The 21196-nt window shown below is 47.9% G+C and overlaps 1 protein-coding gene across 2 annotated transcripts in view; it reads right to left on the reverse strand.

Annotated features, from left to right (window-relative positions):
* PTH1R (parathyroid hormone 1 receptor) overlaps window positions 1–16641 on the reverse strand; it is a 133712-nt gene extending 117071 nt beyond the window's left edge. Inside the window, exon 1 of one of the 2 annotated variants that reach the window (XM_074845080.1) lies at window positions 16397–16641. Coding sequence is in view for 1 of the 2 variants with exons in the window: in XM_074845070.1 (XP_074701171.1) it covers window positions 16397–16471 (75 nt within the window). In the remaining variant the exon portion in view is untranslated. The remainder of the gene's footprint in view (window positions 1–16396) is intronic. The other variant, XM_074845070.1, reaches the window with a different exon arrangement.
* Between the last annotated feature and the right edge of the window lie 4555 nt (window positions 16642–21196).

Genomic DNA, 21196 nt, shown 5'->3' on the forward strand with positions numbered 1-21196 from the left:
CCTGAGGGAAGGGGGGATGAATCTGGACCAGAGCATGAGGCGGTCACTGACTCTCAAACCTTCCAGCTCCAACATAGCCAAGGAGAAACGGGAGCCCTCGAAGAAGAAAGCAGCTTCCTAAGTATCTCCCTGTGAGATGCTCACGCAGCTACTTGTAATACCTGCACTCACTTACTCCAAGACAGTTTCTGCATTACCCAGAAACCACTTTTAGTTCTGGGGTTCTTATTGTGACTGTCTTCTTTTAGTCATGTTTAGGACTCTTTTTTTTTTTTTTTTTTTTAAATTTTAATTCATGCACAAAATGCAGGGTTTTGCTGTTTCCAAAGGTATATTTCCCACACCAAAATATGAAAACTTCAGTGTCAAGATCTCCTAACTCTTAACGCCACAAATGTAACAAAAGACCAAATCATCCACAAAACACTGAACAAATGAAACCTATTTTCTTTGGAGACATTTACAGAAGAACATCTATTCATATACAAACAAAACAAACAGCAATAATCCCCAGAGGAGTAAAAACACAGGAGATTATTGTTTTCTTTTAATTTGCCCTGACACTGTCCTCTAACACACAGTGATGTGACGATGATGATGTACGTTAAAAACAGCAAAAGAGCTTTTACTTTCAGTTACTTCCCTAAACGCTTTAGACGTCTACTTTGTCAACTCCTTCCAGAGGATGACTTGCCGAAGGACACACAGGAAGAAGATAATAGTATTTTCTTACTCATTTCCTCCTACCCTTTAAGGACATGGGTAGCCAGCCATGCATCAGGACTGCAAGTTCTCACTCCTTTATCTGGTGTTTTTTAAGTCTGATTTTCTTTGAGCCTTAGCTTCTGGAGTCATGTGTTTGGGGACACACAGCCCACATGTGAAATAAAAGCAAGCATTTACCTGTCATGGCAGCAGAAAGAAGCTGGAGATGATTAACTCTAGAGTGCCAGGATAAGCGAAGGGAAAGGAAGAGAAATAAAAATGTCCCCTTTTTGAAAAGCTCATGATATTTTAAGCAACTGTTATAATTTTGGAAATATTTTCCACCTGTAATCATTCAAATGGGTTGCTATGACAAGATGTCCTTCACTGCAGCACAGGATGCTACCTTCAACCCTCTTTCATTAGGAGGAGAAAGACATATCCATTGTGCTGCAGAGGCTGAAAAGGTTTTTTTCTACATGGCCGAGGGGAAAAGACTTACAAGGTCAATTGTTGGCATCAACTGGCAAAATAAATTCAGAGCAGACAGTGTTCATGGAAACTGGGAAGCATTTGAGAACATCCTGCTGATGCCACTAACCACGATTCCACAAATGCAATATTATTGTCTTAAAAACAGTGAGGATGGCCTAAAGTCTGCTGTGGTTAGAAGATGCAACAATAAGACTACAAAAACAGAAACAGGTAAAGAACAGAAAAAAAAAAAAAAAGAGGAGAAAGATACAACATTAAGCCAATAGGCCTGGGCTTTGCCTTGTAGAGTGGCCTGGCACTTCCTATTTGGAGGTGGCTGAGGGCTGCCTAGACTACAGGCAGAAGCAGCTTGTGTCAGTCTGCAGTGATGGGACCTGGTAGACAGACACAGAGTCTCCTAAGGGCTGCTCTGCCTCTGTCCAATCCAGTGATTCAGTTTGCCTTGCTGCAGATATCAATGGTATCATGCATATTTGCCACCCAGCCTCTCCCGAGAGTAGGGCAGAAATCAATGACATCATGGTGTCTTATCTGCTCCTCTTTAGGTGTCTGTTATAGCATGTCTCTCCTTGCTGGACCTCTGCTGCCTGTGGAGAAAAATTGGGTTACTTCCCTCCCTTGGAGATGGAAAGGCTGTGGCCTCCAAAAAGCATGTGAGATCCATCTCATCTGACTTCCAAACAAGTCTGACAATGTCATGGCCAGCCCCTTGCTTGCTATGGGGACTCCTGCCTCCCTCCAGGCAGCAGAGATAGAAGGGAAAATACAGCTTTGCGTAGCCAAGGTGTCCCCACGAATCCCTCATAGCATGCTCAGGCCTTGATTGCAAACACAGATCCCTCTCTCTCCTTACACTCTCCACTCCCTCTGTCTCCATATGGCTTGTCAAAGCAGATCCCCCAATCTTTCCCCATCCTGTGAGCTCACCTATGGCATCCTGTGATGCGTGGGGAGAAACCAGCATGGAAAGCTCTGCAAACTTCCCAGGTGGACCCAAACTTGAACTCCTGACAGCTTTCCTTAGACTTTATAACACCTAATATCATCTAAAAGCCAGACACACCTGAGAGCCTGTTTCATGCTGCCTTGGAAAACAAAGCAGCCTCAATCACGGGGACAACGAAGGGGCTCTGTTTCCTCTGGTCCTCCCTTCCCAGGAACACGAATCCCATTTATTTCTCTCCCAAGCTCCAGGCCCAGTGTTTAGGGCCCTGCCTTCTGACCCTCCTTTGCCACTTCTCCTGCTTGGTTGGTGTAATTAATTTTCATGCTCTCATACCCTCACTCTCTTGCCAGCACTTGTGGGAAGGGATGTGCAGCAAACTCCCTGCACAGAGGATGCAAGAGGCAAGGCAAAGGCTCAGCAGGCAGGTTATAAAGCAGGCAGCCCTCTCCTCTCATATTCCTATAGGCAGAGCAGCCAAGAAACCTGCAGAGAGGGTTTGTTTCTTTCTTTTTCTTTCTCTTTCTTTCTTTTTTTCTTTGTTTCTTTTTATTTTTTTCCCCTCTTCCCTTCTCCTTTCCTTTCCCACTCCCATCAGCAGCTGTCTCCCCAGCCCGTCCCCCGTCCCTCCCGGCACCATGCCTCCTGGAACGTTGCAGCTCCGCTCTTTCATGAGCAGTGTGTGGTATTATGACTCCGGCAATGCTGAGCCTTGCCAGCACGTCTCAAACCACAGGTATCTGACCCCGTCCCAAGCCCCATAACACTGATTAATGTCCTGATTCACAGCCCGATAGGGTCGGCACCATCGGTGGCCGAGATGGGACACCACCCCACTCCCTGCTCTTTCCTCTCCTCTCCTCCCTGCAGACCCCATCTTTGCTCGGGGATTGGGGTGGGGGTATCCTTTCCAAAAAAACCACCCGGCAGCAACTGCGGACAGGGAGCGCGGGAACTGCCAGCAGCGGCCGGGAGCTGTGCGTGGTCGGGGTGCCGTTACAACAAGGCCAGCTCTGTGATTACAGCACATTAAGCTCTCAGTGTGGTGCAGGCAGCTCTGGGGCATGACATCCTCCCAGCTCCAGCCAGTCAGTTCTGGCATCCCCCTCATCTCCTCCTTTTGCTGGGCATGGAGCGGAGACACTGGAGGGCTTGCCATGCTGCTCACCTGGAGCTGAGGGCAGCCGTGGCCTCAGAGCCGTGGGGGAAAGCATGGTGAGAAAAGCTGTGGTGGCTGTGCATGCCTCATCAGCAGATGGAGAGGAAGGAGAAGTAAGGTCCCTGGAGCGAAAAACACAGATGGCACCACACTGCAAAGAGGCCAAATCAACCCTGGAGCACATTGCAATGGGGCATCCATACATCTTCCTGTGGAGATAGAATCATCCCCATGCTCCAAGAGTACTGGGTGATGGATGATGGTGGGAGGCCCAAAAGAGCACTGCTTCTGGGCTGTAGCAGAGATCTAGCCAGGCACCTGTGGAGTGTGACCTGTTGCAGTGTGGGGTCCCTCCCATAGGACCACAAGCATCAGCTAACCCTGTGTGGGAAGATAAATCAGCTGGGTCCTCTTCTCTGTCCCCTTTGATAACGCCCACATCCATATGACTACAGTATTTTTTCCCAAAGCAGTGTGGCCTCATCCAAACCACCTCCTACAGCCCACAGCACACCTGAAATGTGCCTAAGCATTATTTGGGGTGGTGAAGGCTTGTAAGAACTAAAGCAGTGCCGGGGAGCGTGCTGGCAGTAAAACAGGATAGAGGATTGCAGGACATCACTTCATCCCTGCCCTGCCTATCTTTTCTTAATAGTAAGGGCAAAGTCCTGTCAGCTGGGAGCTACTTTAGGCAGTGCCAAAGTCTCATCTATCCTCTCTTGTCCATCCTTCTCCCTGATTGGAGGAACAGCCCTGGTTCCCAATGCTTCTTCTCTCTTGGCCAGGTTAAAAACAGCCTCTTGCCCCATCAAAGCACTGCCAGCCCTCCCTGTATGTTTGTACATACCCTTGCCCTCTTCCAGGGTTCAAGTACCAACCCAAGGCTTTAAGTTAAGGCCTTGGACCCTCCCCAAAATGGCCTTATCTCCTGCCATCTCACGACCTGTCTTCACTAGAAATATCCTCTTTGTATCCCAACAAGCCAGAGATATCAGCTTTACCTTCTTGAGCACCATGTTTCCAGCCATGAACAGGTGATCTGTAGGAGGTGTGGGACCTGTTCCAGTGTCTGTCACACTCCTTTTCCCCAACCTTGCAGCTAAAAGGCTGGAAGAGGAGACACGAAATACTGGGATTTTATGGATCAGACAACCTTCTTTTCCCAATTCATTCTGCTTTGGATTGCCCTGCAGGCTTTCTGGGAAACATGGGTTTCCCAACCTGATGTTTTTGGAAGCATGAACTACAGATCTTTTCCTGTCCACTTTCTATGGGGTGTTAACTCTGAACACTAAGAAAGTATTTCCTAATGGAGCATTCTTCCACTTCATTTAGATGTCTGTTTTGAAAGCTGGGGGCTTAGGACCAGCAGTAGGGTAAGGAACAATGGTGCTACCAAGAGGCAAAGGGGAAAGGGTTGACCAAGGAAATCCAGAAAAGAAGCAAATGCTACCGCCACAGCAGTGAGACAATGCTTAACTGGTTCTTCTTGAGGACTAACAGTGCTGATAATGAAGGCTGGCACTGTCAGCAGAGTAGAAGGGAGTTAGACACCAGGCTGGGAAAGGATTTGCATGCCCATGTCTGCTAGGTCTCTGTGCACACCCTATGGACCCTCACCCATACATGCTCCCAGTGACAGTGCTGATGGCTATTACACAGCAGATTTGGCTGCATTGCAATTACAAGAGGGATGGGCGATTCACCTCTGTGTCAGCAGAAACAGGAAAACTGGCAAATGGAAAGATGCAGATTTCCTCCTGGATAGTCTGCTTCTACTCCACCTCAGGCCTCTCCTCCACCCAGCTCTGTTCATGGGATGGCAGTCAGTTCACCCTTTGGCTTGGCCATTGTTTTGCTTATCTGGGTAACTCAGAGCCCGTATCGTCCTAGGAAGCGCTGAGTCAGGTCAGGCAAGCACATGCCCGCATTGACCCCTACAGAGATCCTCTTTGTGTTCAGACTTGTTGGCACAGAACCAGGGCCAGATCCTTACCTGGATGCAAAACAAGGACTGACTCTGTTCCATTTGCACCAGCTGAAGCACTCTCCCCTCCCCCTGTTCCTCCATAAACCTGAGTCATCTTTTGCTGATGACAGAGTAAATTAGGAATACACATTAGCTGTAACTTTGAATGGCTTTATTTCCTACTTCCAGTCCTACAAAATATGTGCAAAAGGCACTTAAAGTTCCATTTGTTGATCACACCGACATTGTCAATGACACAAAGGGAGGCAAACACAAAATCAGCATAAAAATTTGGGTAGGAGAGAAAAAAAAGCAATCATCTATTGCACAGTTTGCTTTAAACACTGATGCTAAATTTGTTCAAATCTCAGAGATTCAGACATCATGATCTGACACCCTTTAAGAATGGACCCAAATCCACAGCTGAATTCATCCCTGTCCTGTGGTTTGAAAAATCCAGCCTGTCAGCATGCTTATCATCCTTCCACACCACCACCATAGCCAGAAACAAGAGCGACTCCCCCCCCCCCGCCCCTTTCATATCCCCCGCCCCAAATTGCTCTTGTTTAAATGCTTTCAAGAAGCCATTCATTGTACAAGGCAGACAGCCGCAAAAGAAGCTACTGAAGCATGGCTGAACATGGTTTGGAGAAGAATCTGGAAACTGGGGGCTTGTCATTCAACCCAGATCTCTCAGTCTGCAGAATCTTCTCCCTTCCCAGGGCCAGAAGACCAGGACCAGCATGTGCCAGTCGGGCTTCTTCAATTTACCCTCTGGCTCTCTCCTTATTTCCCTGCAGTGACACCGATTGGCATCAGATGAGATTCTCTTGGCCCTTCTGCACTCCAGAGAAACACCACCGATTTACGCCAGCAGAAGACTCTGGCCCCTTGAGCTTTGTGGTTTCTATGATGAGGTTAAGGCAAATCACAGAGCAAATCTGATCCCAGGAATGAAAGAAAATAACCCAACAAACATGCTTCATTGTGGTGATGAGAGGCTGACAGAGAAACACCAGTCATGGTGGGAAATGAATTGGAGATGAAGCTGGTGGGATGCTCCGATTCTGTTTAACAACGCTACGGTGTGAGTCAGAGCTGTACAGTTATACCCGCACGCTCACTTATATATACACATATACATAACAGTTTTGTACCAAACCCTGTGTCTTTGGCAGCTGAAGAAATAAGACCTCAAGGCCCACCCAGGTTCTGTGTGGGGTGCAGTCACAGATGAACTGTGGCAGGATGCTCTGCAGCTGAGTGTGTCCCTTGAGGAAACGGGGCAGCTCTGAGATGCACAAACACCCATGGCTGACATCTAAAGCAAAGCAAGGGAAATCAGCCCTATCCTGCTTTGTCCCCATCCAGTGGTTAGCCTGGGTAAACAGTCCTGGTAATTTAGCACCAGTGAAAATAAGCCACGTCTGCATTAGATACAGTGCATCAGACCCTCTGACCACCTACTGGTGTTTTAGTAACCATGGCTATTTAGACTGGAAAAATGTTTCCACCCCAGTGCCTATAGAGCCGTCTCTCTCTCTCTTTTTTCCTTTTCTGGGAAGAACAGTAAAAATAAACCACGTTTCCAAATGAACAGAGTCCACCTTCACTCCCCACAAGTCCTCTGTGCTGCACATACAGAGCAAGAAATGCCTGAAAGCACACAAAGTCAACGGGAGAGCTAAATCTCGACTCCTGGTCTTCTCTCCTTACTGAAGAGGCCATTTTAGAGCAAGCAATTCAGTGAGCGTAACCTTGAGGGTACTGGAAGAAAACACAAGCTCAGAGAAAGCTTTGGGGATATCAACTCTGAAAGGTTAAAAGGCTTCATAAGCTGGTGGCTCTTGATAAGCCTTTTGAATATCTATATGTTGATCATCTCTTAGCAGTTCCACTTCTTATCAGCTGCCTCCTACTTTTATTTTTTTTTTTGCTGTATTTTTATTGAGCTGAGTGAAATTACTAACCACGAAATAGATACGTTACATAATGTTGCTTTATTGATCTTACTCTTCAAGTGCAGCCAGGAGAAACAGGTCATTTCCTTGCAATCACTCACCATAGATGGTGTCTCAAAGCTACTTTAGCTCTGATCGCTCAATGTCTGAAAGGAGAAGTAGTTTGGGATGTAGAAGTCAAGAAGAAAGCCAAGGTAACGTTGAGGCGAGGCAGGGGTTTAAGCAATAAAAGTGGAAATAGCATGTGAAGTTCATGGAAATCAATCCAGCGGTTTCACTGAATTTTGGAATTTGATTTGTACCTTTGCAAGGTAAAAGAAGCTACCGGCTATTTGCTCCTGGAGGAGATCAGGCATTGCTTAACATGCTTTAATTCACAAGATCAATTAGTTAATTACTCTGCAGGTCAGCCTATGGCTTCCTATGGCTGAGCAGTGTCAGGAGACCCTGGCCCTACTGTGTCACTAAATAAAGTGGGTTAGAGACCATTCTCAGGTCTTGCAGGCAAGGGAAACGGCAGTAACACGGTCTGGGTGCAAGGGAGCCTGTGCATGAGCCAGAGTCAGCCTTGTCTTTTGGTGGGCTTCTATGTGCCTGCATGGAGTGGTCTGAATGCAGCCCCATGTGCCTTCCAGGTTGGTCAAAAATGTTGATTTCTTTCTCTCTAGCCTTGTGAAAGAAAGGCCAAAAATAGAGGCAGGAATGACAGAGCAGGCTGTCATCACGATGGGGAGATGGAGCAGGGGAACAGCACAGTGCGGGAAAGTGTGAACAAAATCAGGTTCAAACCACCCTCTCAGGTCCAGCTGTCCCATCCTTCCTGGGCAGAGCAGGGCCAGGGTGCTTCCAGCTTCTGAAACCCTCCTTTCCCTCTGGAGCTAAGAAACGTCTCAGTCTGTGTCTGCTACCAGCACCATTCCTGTGGTTAGTGCACAGGATGGGCCCAGGGCTCTCCTGGGGTGCTGCAATCCCTTGTGTGCTCAAGGCATATAAGCCAGGTGAATAAATCAAGGCAATAAGATGATGATTAAATGACTTCCTAGTGGACATAAACAGTGACAGAGTCCCTCAAGGCCCCACTGAGTCTCAGTTAATTGATCATTTGTCCTCTGCTATGTGACCAAGAGGTGGTACTTCCCTACTATCTGCTGCTCCTTACAAAGTGCCTCATCCTTTAACCTGTGGCAAGCATGAGCTAGGTTTTGCATACCACTCACTTTTCTGTTAAAATATACAGGAAAAACCCATTTAGGTCCCAGGCCAAAGTTCAGTGAAGGTTTTCTAAGGACACCCAGTGACTTTCAAACCTACCTTTACAGATGCTGCTTCTTGCTCTCATTGTGACAAGACCAAGCAGATAAATGCACAAAAATGCTTGGAGAGAGGGGAAGGGAGACTGAAGATAACATCGAGGAACCCTGATCAGCAACAGGGCAGCCATGTGAAAAACGAGATAACTAGCCTGCCTTGCGTGCTGAGACAGCAACTCCTGTCTCCAGCCCTTGCCCCAGACACTGATTTAGGAGGAGGTCTTTTTCAAGAGGCCAAGACTCCTATTGATGAGCTGCCCTTATCTGACAGATGGTTGATACTCGAGGTTGTTACAGTGGAAAGACTCAAAGACACCAAACACCTTTGGACTTTGAAGGTTCGCTTGTTCTGCACTTTGATAGGGTCAGAGAGGTGGGCTGTGCTGCCTAGTCCTGCCTGGCTCAATACCTTCCTCGACTTGGACATAGGAGGAATGGTTTGGCTTAACTGTTTCACTGTCCCTGCAAGCAACAGACAGGAGATCAGGTAAGTAGATAGCAACTGTGTTGGTCTGGGCCACTTCTGAGTCTTGGAAGCCCCTGTTTATATCTGTACCGCTAAATACAAGGACTGGGTCCTGTCCTCTGGCCCTGAAGCCAAGTGTCACAGCACACCTCATGTCTACAAGCCTAAACTCATTTTTTCCCCAAAAACCCGAGTGTACCTATATCCAATACCCCTGGCCTATGTTATCCTGCACCACCACTTGGCACTATCTTCAGGACTCATTTGCTGAGATGAAGATGCTGCCAAGAAGCGTGCTAATAATCAGGTGGTGTGGCTGATGGAGGGGAGGTTCGGAGGTAGCACGGAGCCTACGCTGAGCTCACATTGAGCCCCATAGCTCGCCTTTCTGTACATGTATTTATTACCAAGGAGCAGGAGGTACAACAGGGATGGGGTGTAGGTCTGTCAAATGAAGGATCTGGGGGGCTTTATGCCAAGTGTAAGATGACTGTACAGCCATGGTGCCAGGGCAAATCTGCACACATTTTTGGCTGCTCAGCCCTTCTTGTCCATACCTCTGTGATCTAATCTCTCCCTTGTGTGTCTTGGGGATTCATCCAAGCCTTTGTTGTGCAGATGCCATTCACTGACACAGCTACAAACCTTCTCCTACATTTATTTTCTTTTTTCCACCTTGTGTTAGTTTTGTGCAAGCTCAGTGAGTTGAATCAGCTCATGGAAGGGTACACACAGTCAGGAGGGAAGAAGGGAGACAGGAGTACAATCTCTGTGCTGATGAAATGCTTTGAACCAGGGATGCTGGAGGGATGAGAGGCAGAGAAGTCCACTTTCTGCTTTGCTGGGTAAAGGGAAAAACTCGTGGATACTAAGACAGGCCAGCTTTGCAGAAGATTTCAACAACCAAACCATCACCTGAATGCTGTCAGAGGGACTTGTGTTACAGGAGGATCAAAGTATGATCTGTTAAGACGATGTCATTAGTCCAAAATTTTCCTTTCTTGAAAATCGGGTTTCTGGAAGTCAGTCAAAGCTGAGTCTCCGAAGAGAAAGGAAAAGCCTAAACCACAGAGCTCCTCTGATCACTGGCAAGGGTCACTTTGGCCTCAGTGGAAATAAAGGGATTAATTCCAAGCCAGATACATCAAGCATGAGTTTGGGTGTTTACTTCCCACGACACAAGACAGTGAACCTCAGTCCAACCCAGCAGGTATTCTGCTGGCTGAGTTTCAGTCCCAAGGGCAATTTGTTTATTGCCACATTACGAAAGGTGCAACACAAAGATCATCTTTAGAACAGCAGCTCTTGCAAGGCCAGCTGAAGTCTGAGGTGTTATGGGTCGAGGTGATAGTCAAATGATATTGTAACAGCCAAGTGGATGCAGAGGGAGAAAGCAAATTCTCCACGACAAGGCAATATATGTTTTGATATGGTCTAATCTTTAACACAGGCTGATCCTGTTGAGTTCTTCCTTTCGGTCAGGGCTTGCCCTAAGGAATGCTTTTTTTTTTTTTTTTTTTTCTGTTGTTGTTGTTGTTGTTGTAATGGTTACTAATTGAGAGACACTAAAATTTCACTTACAGCAGGAGCTGAGCAGACAGAGAAACCCCTCTATGCTTGCCCTTTTGTAGAGAAACAGCCCATCCAAAAGGGTGGGGAATCCCTGGTGGCTTCTGCCTTTGATCCAGACAGTGTCAGAGGGTGAGGGGGTTTGGAGGGATCAGAGCTCAAAAGGTTGAGCCAAGCCCAGCTCCACAGTCTAGTGAGTACCTAAATACACACTGGACTTCATTGCCCTCTCCCAGTGATGTGGGATGAGGATGGAGCTGCTTGGCAGCAATGAGGGCCAGTTCCCAGGAGGGGTTTAAGTTGGAGGCATCTGTGTAGTCTGGCTCTGCTATTCCCTCCTCTTCGTCTTTAGGCACAAAGAAAATTCAAGGACTGCATGGTTTAGCTGGGGCTATAGCTCTGCCACTGGCTCCAGGGAGCAGGATTTCCCCATCCCTGTGTCTCAGTGCTTCACCACCTCACCTCATGCTGCTTGGTTGGAGGCTGCCTGGTAATAGCTGCGATTTAGGGATTTCAGTGCGATGAGTGTGTGACCCAAATAACTTTGCAAACCAGGGACTGATTTCAACTGAATTTAACCAAGGGGCTGAGCGGTGCATTTCCCAAGCAGAGGGAAATCCTCCAGCCAGAATCTTTACACCCTAGGAAAGTCCCTTATCAGTACACTCAGCCCAGGAAGAGAGACTATACAAGGCACACAGCTGTGGGATGACTCGCAGTCTCTCAGCATCGTTTTTCAAAGGGACATGGGAGTGCAGGGTCGCAGTGGCCCGGCCATCAGCTGTCTGGGCTGGGGCTACCCCTCACAGGGGCTGCAGACACATCTCTCTAGCCGGCATAATCCCACGGATCTCAAAGCACCGCTCCGGGGCTATTTCTAGGAGGCCAGAAACCAAACAACAACTGCCTGGACCTGAAAGGCACACCTCAGATTTCATTTCCTCCAGCCTTGACCCCACTCTGTCCACAGTTGCCCTGTTGCTTTTCCTCTTCCCCATGCGAGGAGCTCACACCAAACCCAGCTTGCTCATGTCAGACTTGCCACCGGGCAGCTGAACTTTTTTTGGCTTGCATGGGATGAAATCACAGCCCATGCATTACCCTGACGTGGAGACTTGTTTGCTTTATATTTTGCGGTTGAGTATTTTATAGTCCAGGGATATCTGCTAATCCCAAAGTACGAAAACAAAAATCGTATCTTTCATAAATACACGGGGCAGGGATGGGCACGCTCCCAAGTGTGTGCGGAGAAAAGAACATTTCAGACATTGTTTCCCTGCACTTGGAGCCTGTCTTTATTTAATGAAGTTAGACAGCTAGTCGGGATTTGCAGGACCTCGATATAGGATTATTTTATTATTATTATTCTTTTTATTATGGGCCATATTCTGTGGCAGAATATGATTATCTTTCCCTTCCAGCTATAAATTATGCAAATTCAAATCTTTCCCCCTTCCTGATCTATGAAGATGTGGGTCTGATCAGAGGAACAACAAGAAACAAGTCAAAGAGCAAAACCCCGACCAGCACCTCCTTAACCCAGCTGCTTTGCTGCCTGAGCACCGGGATCTCGGCTAGTTGGCAACCTGTGTATCGCTCTAGTGTGAACTTTCTGATTTATACCAGACCTTCCTACCACAGATTAACACCAATGCTGGTCTGGATGCAGCTGCCTTGGAAATAGGGACTGGGACATTTCTGCAGCTGACCTGGCCAAGTTTGTCCCTGTTTTGTGTTATGCCTACAAAGAAAGGGCTCCAAATTCCCTCCTGACACCCCTTGAATTTCTGGGGGAGTGCTACAGCTCTTCTGCAAAACCAGAGGGAAGCTTCAGCATTGCCCAAGCAGCCTGAGTGGGGCCAGGGCTGGGGAATGTCAGGCTGCAGCAAACAGAAAGGGGTCGAGACCGTTCTGCTGCCAAAACACATCTCCCTCGTGTGCAGCACCTCCTGCAACGCGCTGAGCACTGCTGAAAGTCAAGACCTCCACAGTCAAGTGGGGGTCCTTTTTGCTACCCATTTCATACCCCACATGGACCTGCTTCCCTGCATCATGTTGAGCTCAGCCAACTGCAGCCGGATGATACCCGTTTCCCAAAATAGAGCTATTCTGATCCAAAACCCTGCAGAAGGCTGGTGGCTTCTTCTTCTAATTATTATTATTATGATGATGCAGAATATCTCCTCCAGTGACAACTGGGTTGGGAGCTGTGAGGCTGAGACAGGCAAGAGAAGCCGAGAAAGTGAAAACCGAAGGGACTAGCAGAGCAAACCATGAGGCTTTCATCTGGGAGTGGAACATGGGGAGGTTTTTCTGCAAGGAGCTCTATGATAAAACCATAGCGCCTACATCTTAACGTCTCCCATGCTCTGCTGATGTTGGACCCTACTTTTAAAGCTCCTTTTGCACACATCTTTTCAAACCCATGTCTGCAGGGTTACCTGTCTCAGACCACTCTTACTTCCCTGGCTCTTGGACCAAATAGTGGAATTAACACAAATTTACCCCCTCACCCTGACAGATTTCACGCACAAAGTTCTCAGCCAACAAGCAAAATTCCCTTCGCTGTTTAAGCCGGTGTTAATCAGGAATATTCTGAGGAAAATGCTGGGGGACAACTTCTCTGGATTGCCAGGGGGTTGGAGGACAACAGAGCTTCACCCAGGACTTTACCCCGCATCAAAGACAGCCGTCTGTCCCTCTCGGCTGCCCCTCAAAAGCTCAGGGCAGGGATGCTGATCTTGCTATCGATTTTGCATGGCTGCAGGCTCATGGGGGGACCATGATTTCTGCACAGACAGTTTTAACTCTGAGAGGACTCACTCCCACAGCAATCTTCTGTGTGCTGAATTTCCCACCCTGGTTTACAGATAATGCAGGGACACGCAGTCCGTGTGCTGTGGAGAAGCAATTCAGCTGCCAGCATCCTGCCCCATGATGTACCAGTGCCACGGGCAATTCAAGAAACCATTTCCCATCCTTACTTCAGCACTCTTGCTTCAAAAAGTGCCTTTAGTATCATCTTTGCTGGCTGACAAAAGGAATAACCTGAGCAACAGCTTCAGATTTAGAATGCATCGTGCTCTGCCCGACCTTGGCATCACCAACTCTCAGATGAAAAGTGACCTAGCTGCAAAGAGGCCAGCAATTCGGGCCACAGCTCTCAAGATTCAAGTCTTCCAGCCTCAGACAGATGAATTGTGCCCTGAAGCTCTGAGCAGTTGGTTGCCTCAGTCTGTGGGAATCCTCCTGACTCAAACCTCACAACAGAGCTTTGCTTTGCTCTGCCGGGGAAGGGAAAGATCAGGTACCACTTTTAGTTTAACCTAAAGCTGCCACAGAGCTTGTCTCTAAATTAAGTCCTTACAGCCCCATCCTTCTGTAGCTACTCTCATTGAATTTTGCTTCTTGCTTCTAGGAGAGAGGCACTTGGTGACTTCTATTGATGGGAACACATAAAACACACTCAGACCCGCTAGCCAAATATCAAGTGTATATATATCCCTTCTTATAGCGTAGCTACCAAGATACCACCGTGCTGAAACATGCAGTCAATACCATTCTGTGTTTTCAAAGTTCATTTAAAAATCAAGTTAGTTTGGAAAAGAGACAACAACAACAAAAATCAGGCTTTAGGCACCCTGCAAATTGTTCCCTGCCGAGCAAGTTGTTGTACAGTGGGTTGACATGGGGCTGACCTTCTTATTCTGCCTAAGTGGATGTCAGAAGGGACACACAACATCTTTGCAGCTCCTAAATTGTCATGACAACTTTTCAAACCTTCTGGCAACTCCTTCGGCTGTCTGTGGGTTTGAAAAGCAAAGGAAGTGCACCTCAGCCTGGGCCTAATTAAACCAAGTGGGGTTTCTAGTGGCAGGACCCTAAATCAGTACAGGGAGGGATCAGGCTTTTGGAAACGCAACAGAGCAAATACTCTTGTGCATCCCTCACCTAACCCTCTCCAGGAAATTTCCCTGCTTTCTTGCCCCTCTGTGATTCTGGCAGAACTATTCCTGCTTCATGTCCAGGTTCAGCTCGCCCTGGGCCAGTGCATGGGGCACGCTCAGCTGCTCCAGCCATGAGCCCCTGTCATCTACCAGTGCTGCTGAGCAAATCGCTTGTGACTGGAAAACGGTCGTTGTGATGGGGGTATCAAAAATAAAATACCCACTGGGAACATGACACAGCTGATGGAACATGAGACAGTTCACTGGCTGGTCCTCTGCATCTTCTGGAGGTACTGGGATGTACTGGGAGAGGGGAGTAAACTGGGAATGGGGACTGGAGATGCACTCTGCAGCCTTGCCTGTCTTTTCTGGGTCCTGAAGTTTGCCGAGCTCCAATCTGGCTGTTTCATGAACCTGATTTTCACCAGTACCAACAGAGACACCAACGCCAGCAGGAATTTTGGTGCTGACTTCAGCAGGCTGTGGAGGTGAGGGGTAACAGGTGCTACAGGACCTACACTGTCATGATACGGCCTCAAAGTCAGACGTGGTCACACAGATGCTAATCCAACCCCAGAACAGGGCAGAAACTTCAACTGTTACTAAAACCTCAACAAATCTACAAATGATCCTCCCAGTTTCCCCAGTTTTCTTTGGGTTTCAAAAGGTTTATTTGTGCTTAGAGATAAAGCAAGACAGGGATGGACTGCAACAAGGCTTGTTGTCTGAGGGGCTGTTTCTTCTCATTTATTGATGAGATGTTTCCCTTCAGCGCAATGCAGGATGTGTGGGGGAAATACCCCCCTACCAGCCCTGCACAAGGTCCCAAACTGTCCCTATCAAACCGAGGGGACAGGGCCCACAGTGACGGCTCCTGGAGGGTCAGGGAGGACCTGGCTGGAGCCACGGTCAGGGTGAGCCCGCTCCCTTTCAAACACATCTCCATCCCTCATGAAAAGCAGCCACTGCTTTAGGTGGTGGTTGTGCCCCTTCCTATGCTGGAAGGCACTGAGAAATGGAAGCAGTAGTGGTGATTCCAGGGATGGAGACAGTAAGGAAAGCACATGGCAAAGCAGCATGCCCATCGGTGGGTTAATACCTGATGGCTGATTCTATGACATTTCCCTTCACTTCTGCAGAAGGGCTTTGAAAACCACTTGGGGCTGCAGTGGGGGATCTGTAGATTTTATCCCATTCCCCATCACCACCATCAAGGCAGTTTTGACAGACATTAGGTCTTTTTTACTACCTCTGTGAAGATATTCTGCCTCGGTATGTGCAGGAACAGGTGAAAACAGCGCCAGGAAGCAAAGGGTTAATACTACTTTCATGCTCCTGAGTATAAACTGTCTGCAAGCCCTGCACTCTGAGGTCCTCTCCAAATTTAATCCCCAAAAGAAGGCACTGTTTGGCTGAGATTAAACAGATTTGCAGATTAAGAAGATTAAATTAAAATTAAATCTGCCGTCTTGCGGAGGGAGGTGGATAAAAAACAGAAAAAGAAAATGAAAAGTTGCCCTTCATTCATAGGCGTCTTAAATTATTCCCCAAATGCTTCCCCCAGACCCCTGTCAAACTGCACGCGTTGCTGTCTGGAGGGGTTTAAAAGTGATTCAAACTTTTTGGGAAGTACAGACATTTTAATTTTATCTGGTGCAGCAACTCTGAGACCAACTGCACACACTATCTGCCAGCGAAATAAGCCACTGGGCTGCAAAAAAAAAAAAAAAACCCCAAAAAAAACCAACCCAAAACCAACCAACAAACCCACCAAAAACTGCTCTAAATCCTTGATACAGTAAATTACTCATCAAGCAAATAGCCGTGCGGATAGTTCAAGAATGCGAAGAGAAAAAAAATTGAGGGACTCACCAGAGCGTAGACTGAACTCAGTACGGAGCAGCAGAGGATCAAACCCAGACTGTGATAAACCAGATATGATCCCATATCCAAGAGGCTTCTTCCAGCATCCAAGCTCGCTCAGGGAAGTAGGAGGACGAGGTCTTCCAGCGCTCCGGTTGCAGATGATTTCTCCTTCTCCTTCCCTCCCGCCCCCCCCCCCCCCCCCCCCTCCTGAATTTGTGTTTGTTTGATTGTTTGTTTCCACAGTTTTAGCCAGAAAGGCACATGACAAGAAACCCCGGTCTTTTGCTTCGTTTTCTCATGGCTGGAGATCGGGGCAGCTCCCTAAATGCAGCCGAGGAGCCCATGTGAAGCGGAGCAACTTTGCTCCCTTCAGAGCTGCAGCCCTTGGTGCTGTTTGTTTTCCATGTGCATCTGTCTCAGAGCAGAAAAAATCACATCCATATGTCAAAACTGCTCTTCTGTTTCCTTTTTATGAGGCAGTGGGAAGTTCAAATAATTTCTTTGTCAAACGCAAACACACAGAAAGAGGGAGAGAGAGAGCGGGAGGGAGGGAGAAGGCGAGAGAGGGGTGGAAGGGGTGGGAGATTGGAGAGGGTGGGGGAGGCTTTTAACCACGGCTTTATTTTTAGATCCAGTAATTTTATCTTTTAGGTTTCAGAGGGGTTTGGGGGAAAAAAAAAAAAGCTTCCCCCCCCCCCCCCCCCCGTCCCGTCTTCTCTTTTCGGCATGCAAACAAATCGCAAAGACGAAAGTTAAAAAAAGCGAAAACTTGGAAATATTTTCACTTAGCAATTACCTTTTCGCAAACAGTGGTACTCTGGGGGATTTTTGCTTGTATATCCCGGCGCGTTTCAGCTCCACAATAGGTTTATTCTGCCAGCCTTCCAGGTTACAGCGTGTTTTAGTTACAAATCGGGATTTTTTCCTTCTCTCTCCCTTTCTGTCTCAAAGGATCAGCAGTTTCAAAAAGCCGATTGAGTACGGCATGAAAGCGTGGGGCTGAGAGATCGCTCCCCTACCCCCTCCCGCGCCACCCCCTTTAAGGAGTTTATTTTAGATTTTTTAATTTTTTTTTCCCCCCCACGGCAAAACCGCTTTTCACTTACTCCGCGAAACGTTCTGAAATCCTCGTGGGTTTTTTATTATTATTATTATTTTTATTATTATTTATTATTATTATTTTTTTTCCACTCGCGCACCCGCTTGGGCACGGTGTCCTCCGTCCTGTGCCCAGGAGGAGTCTCCCGAAAGCCGGAGAGGGGAGTCTGCAGCCTCCAGGGGCTCGTTTAGGACCTCCCGGGAAGGGGGGAGTTGCGCTGTCCCCCGCCCCCCCCGGGGCTGAGCCCCCGCCGAGCGCCCCCGGGGGAGCCGCTGCCGTCCGGAGCCCATCGCACCGCCGCTTTCCCTCCTCTCCCTCGCCGCCTAGATTTCACCAGTTTTTCCCAGTTGCTGGGCAGGGATGTTACTCCCAGCTCAGTCGGGCGGTTTCATTCATAAAACCACAAGGAAAAAAAAAATATTTTAAAAAAATTAAAACACAAAAATCCCCCCCACTCCCCCCCCCAAGCCAAGCTGTTGGGGGATTTATTTAAGAGCCCAAAGCAGGCTCCAGCAGCCATCCAGCCTCTTATCATTTTTTCTACGTGGGAGGAGAACCGAGGAGGGGAGGGGGTTAGAAATCATGACAAGGATGCAACACGCGGGCAAACACACAGAGAGGCAGACACACGGCTCTGCTCAGGGCTGACTCACTGGGGGACCTTTGGAAATCAAGTGGTGTTTTGTTTTGTTTTGTATTGTTTTGTTTTTTTTTTCTCTTTTTCTTTTGTTTTTGTTTTTTCTTTCCTTGCAGAAGCAGCGGATATTTAGAAGCAGCTGAACGGCGGCAAGGAGGGGAAAAGAAAAAAAAAAAAAAAAAAGCAGTCAACCTCCTCTCTAGATCTATCAGAGAGCAGACGGTAAAAACATCAAGTTTTCGCAGAGTGGAGCTGTGTGCATTTCTGTTTTATTTTTTGGAGCGAAGGAAAAAAAAAAAAAAGGAGAGAGAAAAAGCAAAACTCTACGGTCGTTTTTTAGCTTGCCCTTTTTTTTTTTTTTTTTTTTTTTCTTTCACAGCCCCATGGCTGTGAATAGGTGCCTTCAGCTAATTTTATGAAAAGGGGCTCTTTCCAGGGCTAAGGTAGAGTAGGGCTTCCTGTTAGAGGGCGGGGGGGGGGGGGGCGGGGGGGAAGGTTCTGCTCTTGATGCAATCTTTTCCTCCTCCTCCTTACAAACTCTTTGCCTCTCCCTGCCAGCCTCAGCGGATCTCCCCGACTACGGGGGGAGCGAGGAAGGTATAAAAGCACCCCCACGGCCGGGACCCCATTGGTTGGTCGTATCCAGCCTGTGACGGGCTGGGAAGCACAGGGTCAGTCCTGCATCCCTCCCACCTCATCCCACCCCCCTGTCCCACCCCCTTCCCTCCGGCGACACATGCCTCCAGTGCAGGGCGGCGGAGGGGGGGGAGGTAGAGCGATGGAGAGGGAGGTACTGAGGGTGGGGGATTTAAAAGCAGTAAAGTCATAGCTCCCCCTTTCCCCCCATCTGCAGGCTAAACCCAAATCTGTTTTTCAAGGTTTTGCAGTGGGGATTAAAAAGATATTTACTGGGGAGAGGGACTCAACAAGAGGGAGGGGGGGGTTGGTTTGAAGGGGGTTCCTTGGGGGTTCCTTGGGGGCTCTCAGGGCAGGTATTTCCACCTCTGCTAGGGTTGATTTCGTAGGGTCTGGCTTGCTTCTGCCCATTGTGCTCAACTGAGGGGGGGGGCTGGGGGTGGGGGAGCCCCTGTCCCCAGGGGAGCTGAGCATCTGTGTGTGTTTAAGTATGGGGCGGACTGAGCAAATATGTACTCAGGGCTCTATAGTCATTCTGAGAAGGAGGGAAAAAAAAACCCACTGCAAAGTTTCAGGGGCCCCATTGCAGCTCCTTTGCTGTGTTGTTTTTTTTTTTTTTTTTTTTTTTTTTTTCTTGGAGAGAGGGGAGAAGCAGGGGAAAGCCTCATATATTAAAGTGCTCCCACTTCCTGCTGCTACCAGGAGGAGGAGGTGGTGTAAATAAACCAGGAACTGATATGGTCTAGGGGATGGACACGTCCAGGCTTTGGTCCCCTGTCTGTATCCAGTCCCTCATGTGCAGGGTGTGGGACTGGGCCAGGGATGCCTCTGGGTTGGTATTTCTTCCCCCACATCATTTAATGATTAAAAGCAGATACTACTGAACTGCATGAGATACTACTGAGCTGCACAACAAGATACTACTGAGCTGCACAAGAAGGAAATTGTTCCCAGTTTAAAGCTTGCCCAAGGAGCACAGTGGAGAAATCTGACTCTGACCATGTCTCACTCTCATGGCCACCAAGACTATGAGAGATGTTTTTCTGGATCCCCTTTATCCACAAGCAAAATAAACTCACACCTCAGGACTCCCTAGATGCAAAGTCAGTCCCCTGCCAAGTATAGCAGTCAGGGCAAGATTCATTTCTCCCTGACTGTTCCCTTCTGGGAGGCTGGGAAGTGCAAGGGCTAGAGCTGTTCTTTGGAGGGATGAGCCTCAAATGCACTGCAGCAACGTCTAAAGGTGGGTTTCCCTGAGTGGCAGCTGTAACCCTCCTCCCAACCACTCAATGCAAGGCAGAAGTGAGGATGGACAAGGTACTGCCCCACAACCCCCAGCCCTCTCTCAGACGCAGCCAGAAGAATTAAAGTTCAGCTTTGCTGAACAGCTCAGCATCGCTCATGCAGATTTTTGCCACTGCTGGGAATGAGCTCAAATCCACAAGAGGGGTCTCCTTGGATGCCACCCTGCTCAGCTCATCACCTTCTTTCTATCCTCTGGGCAGAGTGGGAACTCAGGACAGAGCTGAGGAGCAGGACTGTAGGTGTGGTTGATAACGATGTCCTCTAAAGTCACAGAGAATCATGTCCAGGACTCCCAGTACCAAAGGTGGACATGTAAGAATCTTCACCATTCACATGACTCCAAAACAACCTGTCCAGTTCTTTCCTCCTAAAAAGGGTCCCTGTCTGACTTGCGAGGTGCAGAGAATCAGGGCCTTACCATCCTTGGAAATTGTGATTTATGCAAGGTCAGACAAGGAACAGCTCTACTGCTGTAGTTTATTTTTGAGCAGGTGCTCCAGGAAAATGCTTTTGTCATCTCCCATCACCCCCAAACACTGTGCACTCTCTCTGCCCTGGTTGCAAGAGTATCCTTTCTCTCCCTACAGACTTTTGAGGGTGAGATCAACTATTCTGCATGTCCAGATGCCTGCTTTTTTTCGGGATGATGCATGTGAGTGTGTGAGGTCCCTGCTCGGAAGTCTTCCCACTGGAGGACTTCATTCTCCTTAGCAGATCTGTCCCAGGCTTATATTCCTATGAAGGCAAAGGTAATTTGGACATCTAAGTTTTGTTTTGTTTTTCTTTCAGACTGTATCCATGAACGTGTATATAATGAACCAAGAAGGAATGAGGCACTAAAAGAAGCCTTTGTAATGTTGCTATTTTAAGGAGACCCTTGGGGATGGCACAGGTTGAAATGAATTTCTCCAACATCTTACAACAAGCCTCTCCAAATATTTAGATCCTTCTACTGATGTAAAACAGCATCCAAAAAAAAAAAGCATAATCAGTTTAAACTGGCTAAGGTTTTGGCCAGAAATGATTGCTATTGGGAATTGGCTCTATATTGTAGCTAAATTTTACACAACCTAATAATAAACCTCTCCTCTCCCTGGGTTATTTTCTTCCCAGCTGGGTGACCACTTCC

The sequence above is a fragment of the Strix aluco genome, chromosome 1 (genome assembly GCF_031877795.1).
Source record: "Strix aluco isolate bStrAlu1 chromosome 1, bStrAlu1.hap1, whole genome shotgun sequence".
NCBI classification, from domain to species: Eukaryota; Metazoa; Chordata; class Aves; order Strigiformes; family Strigidae; genus Strix; species Strix aluco.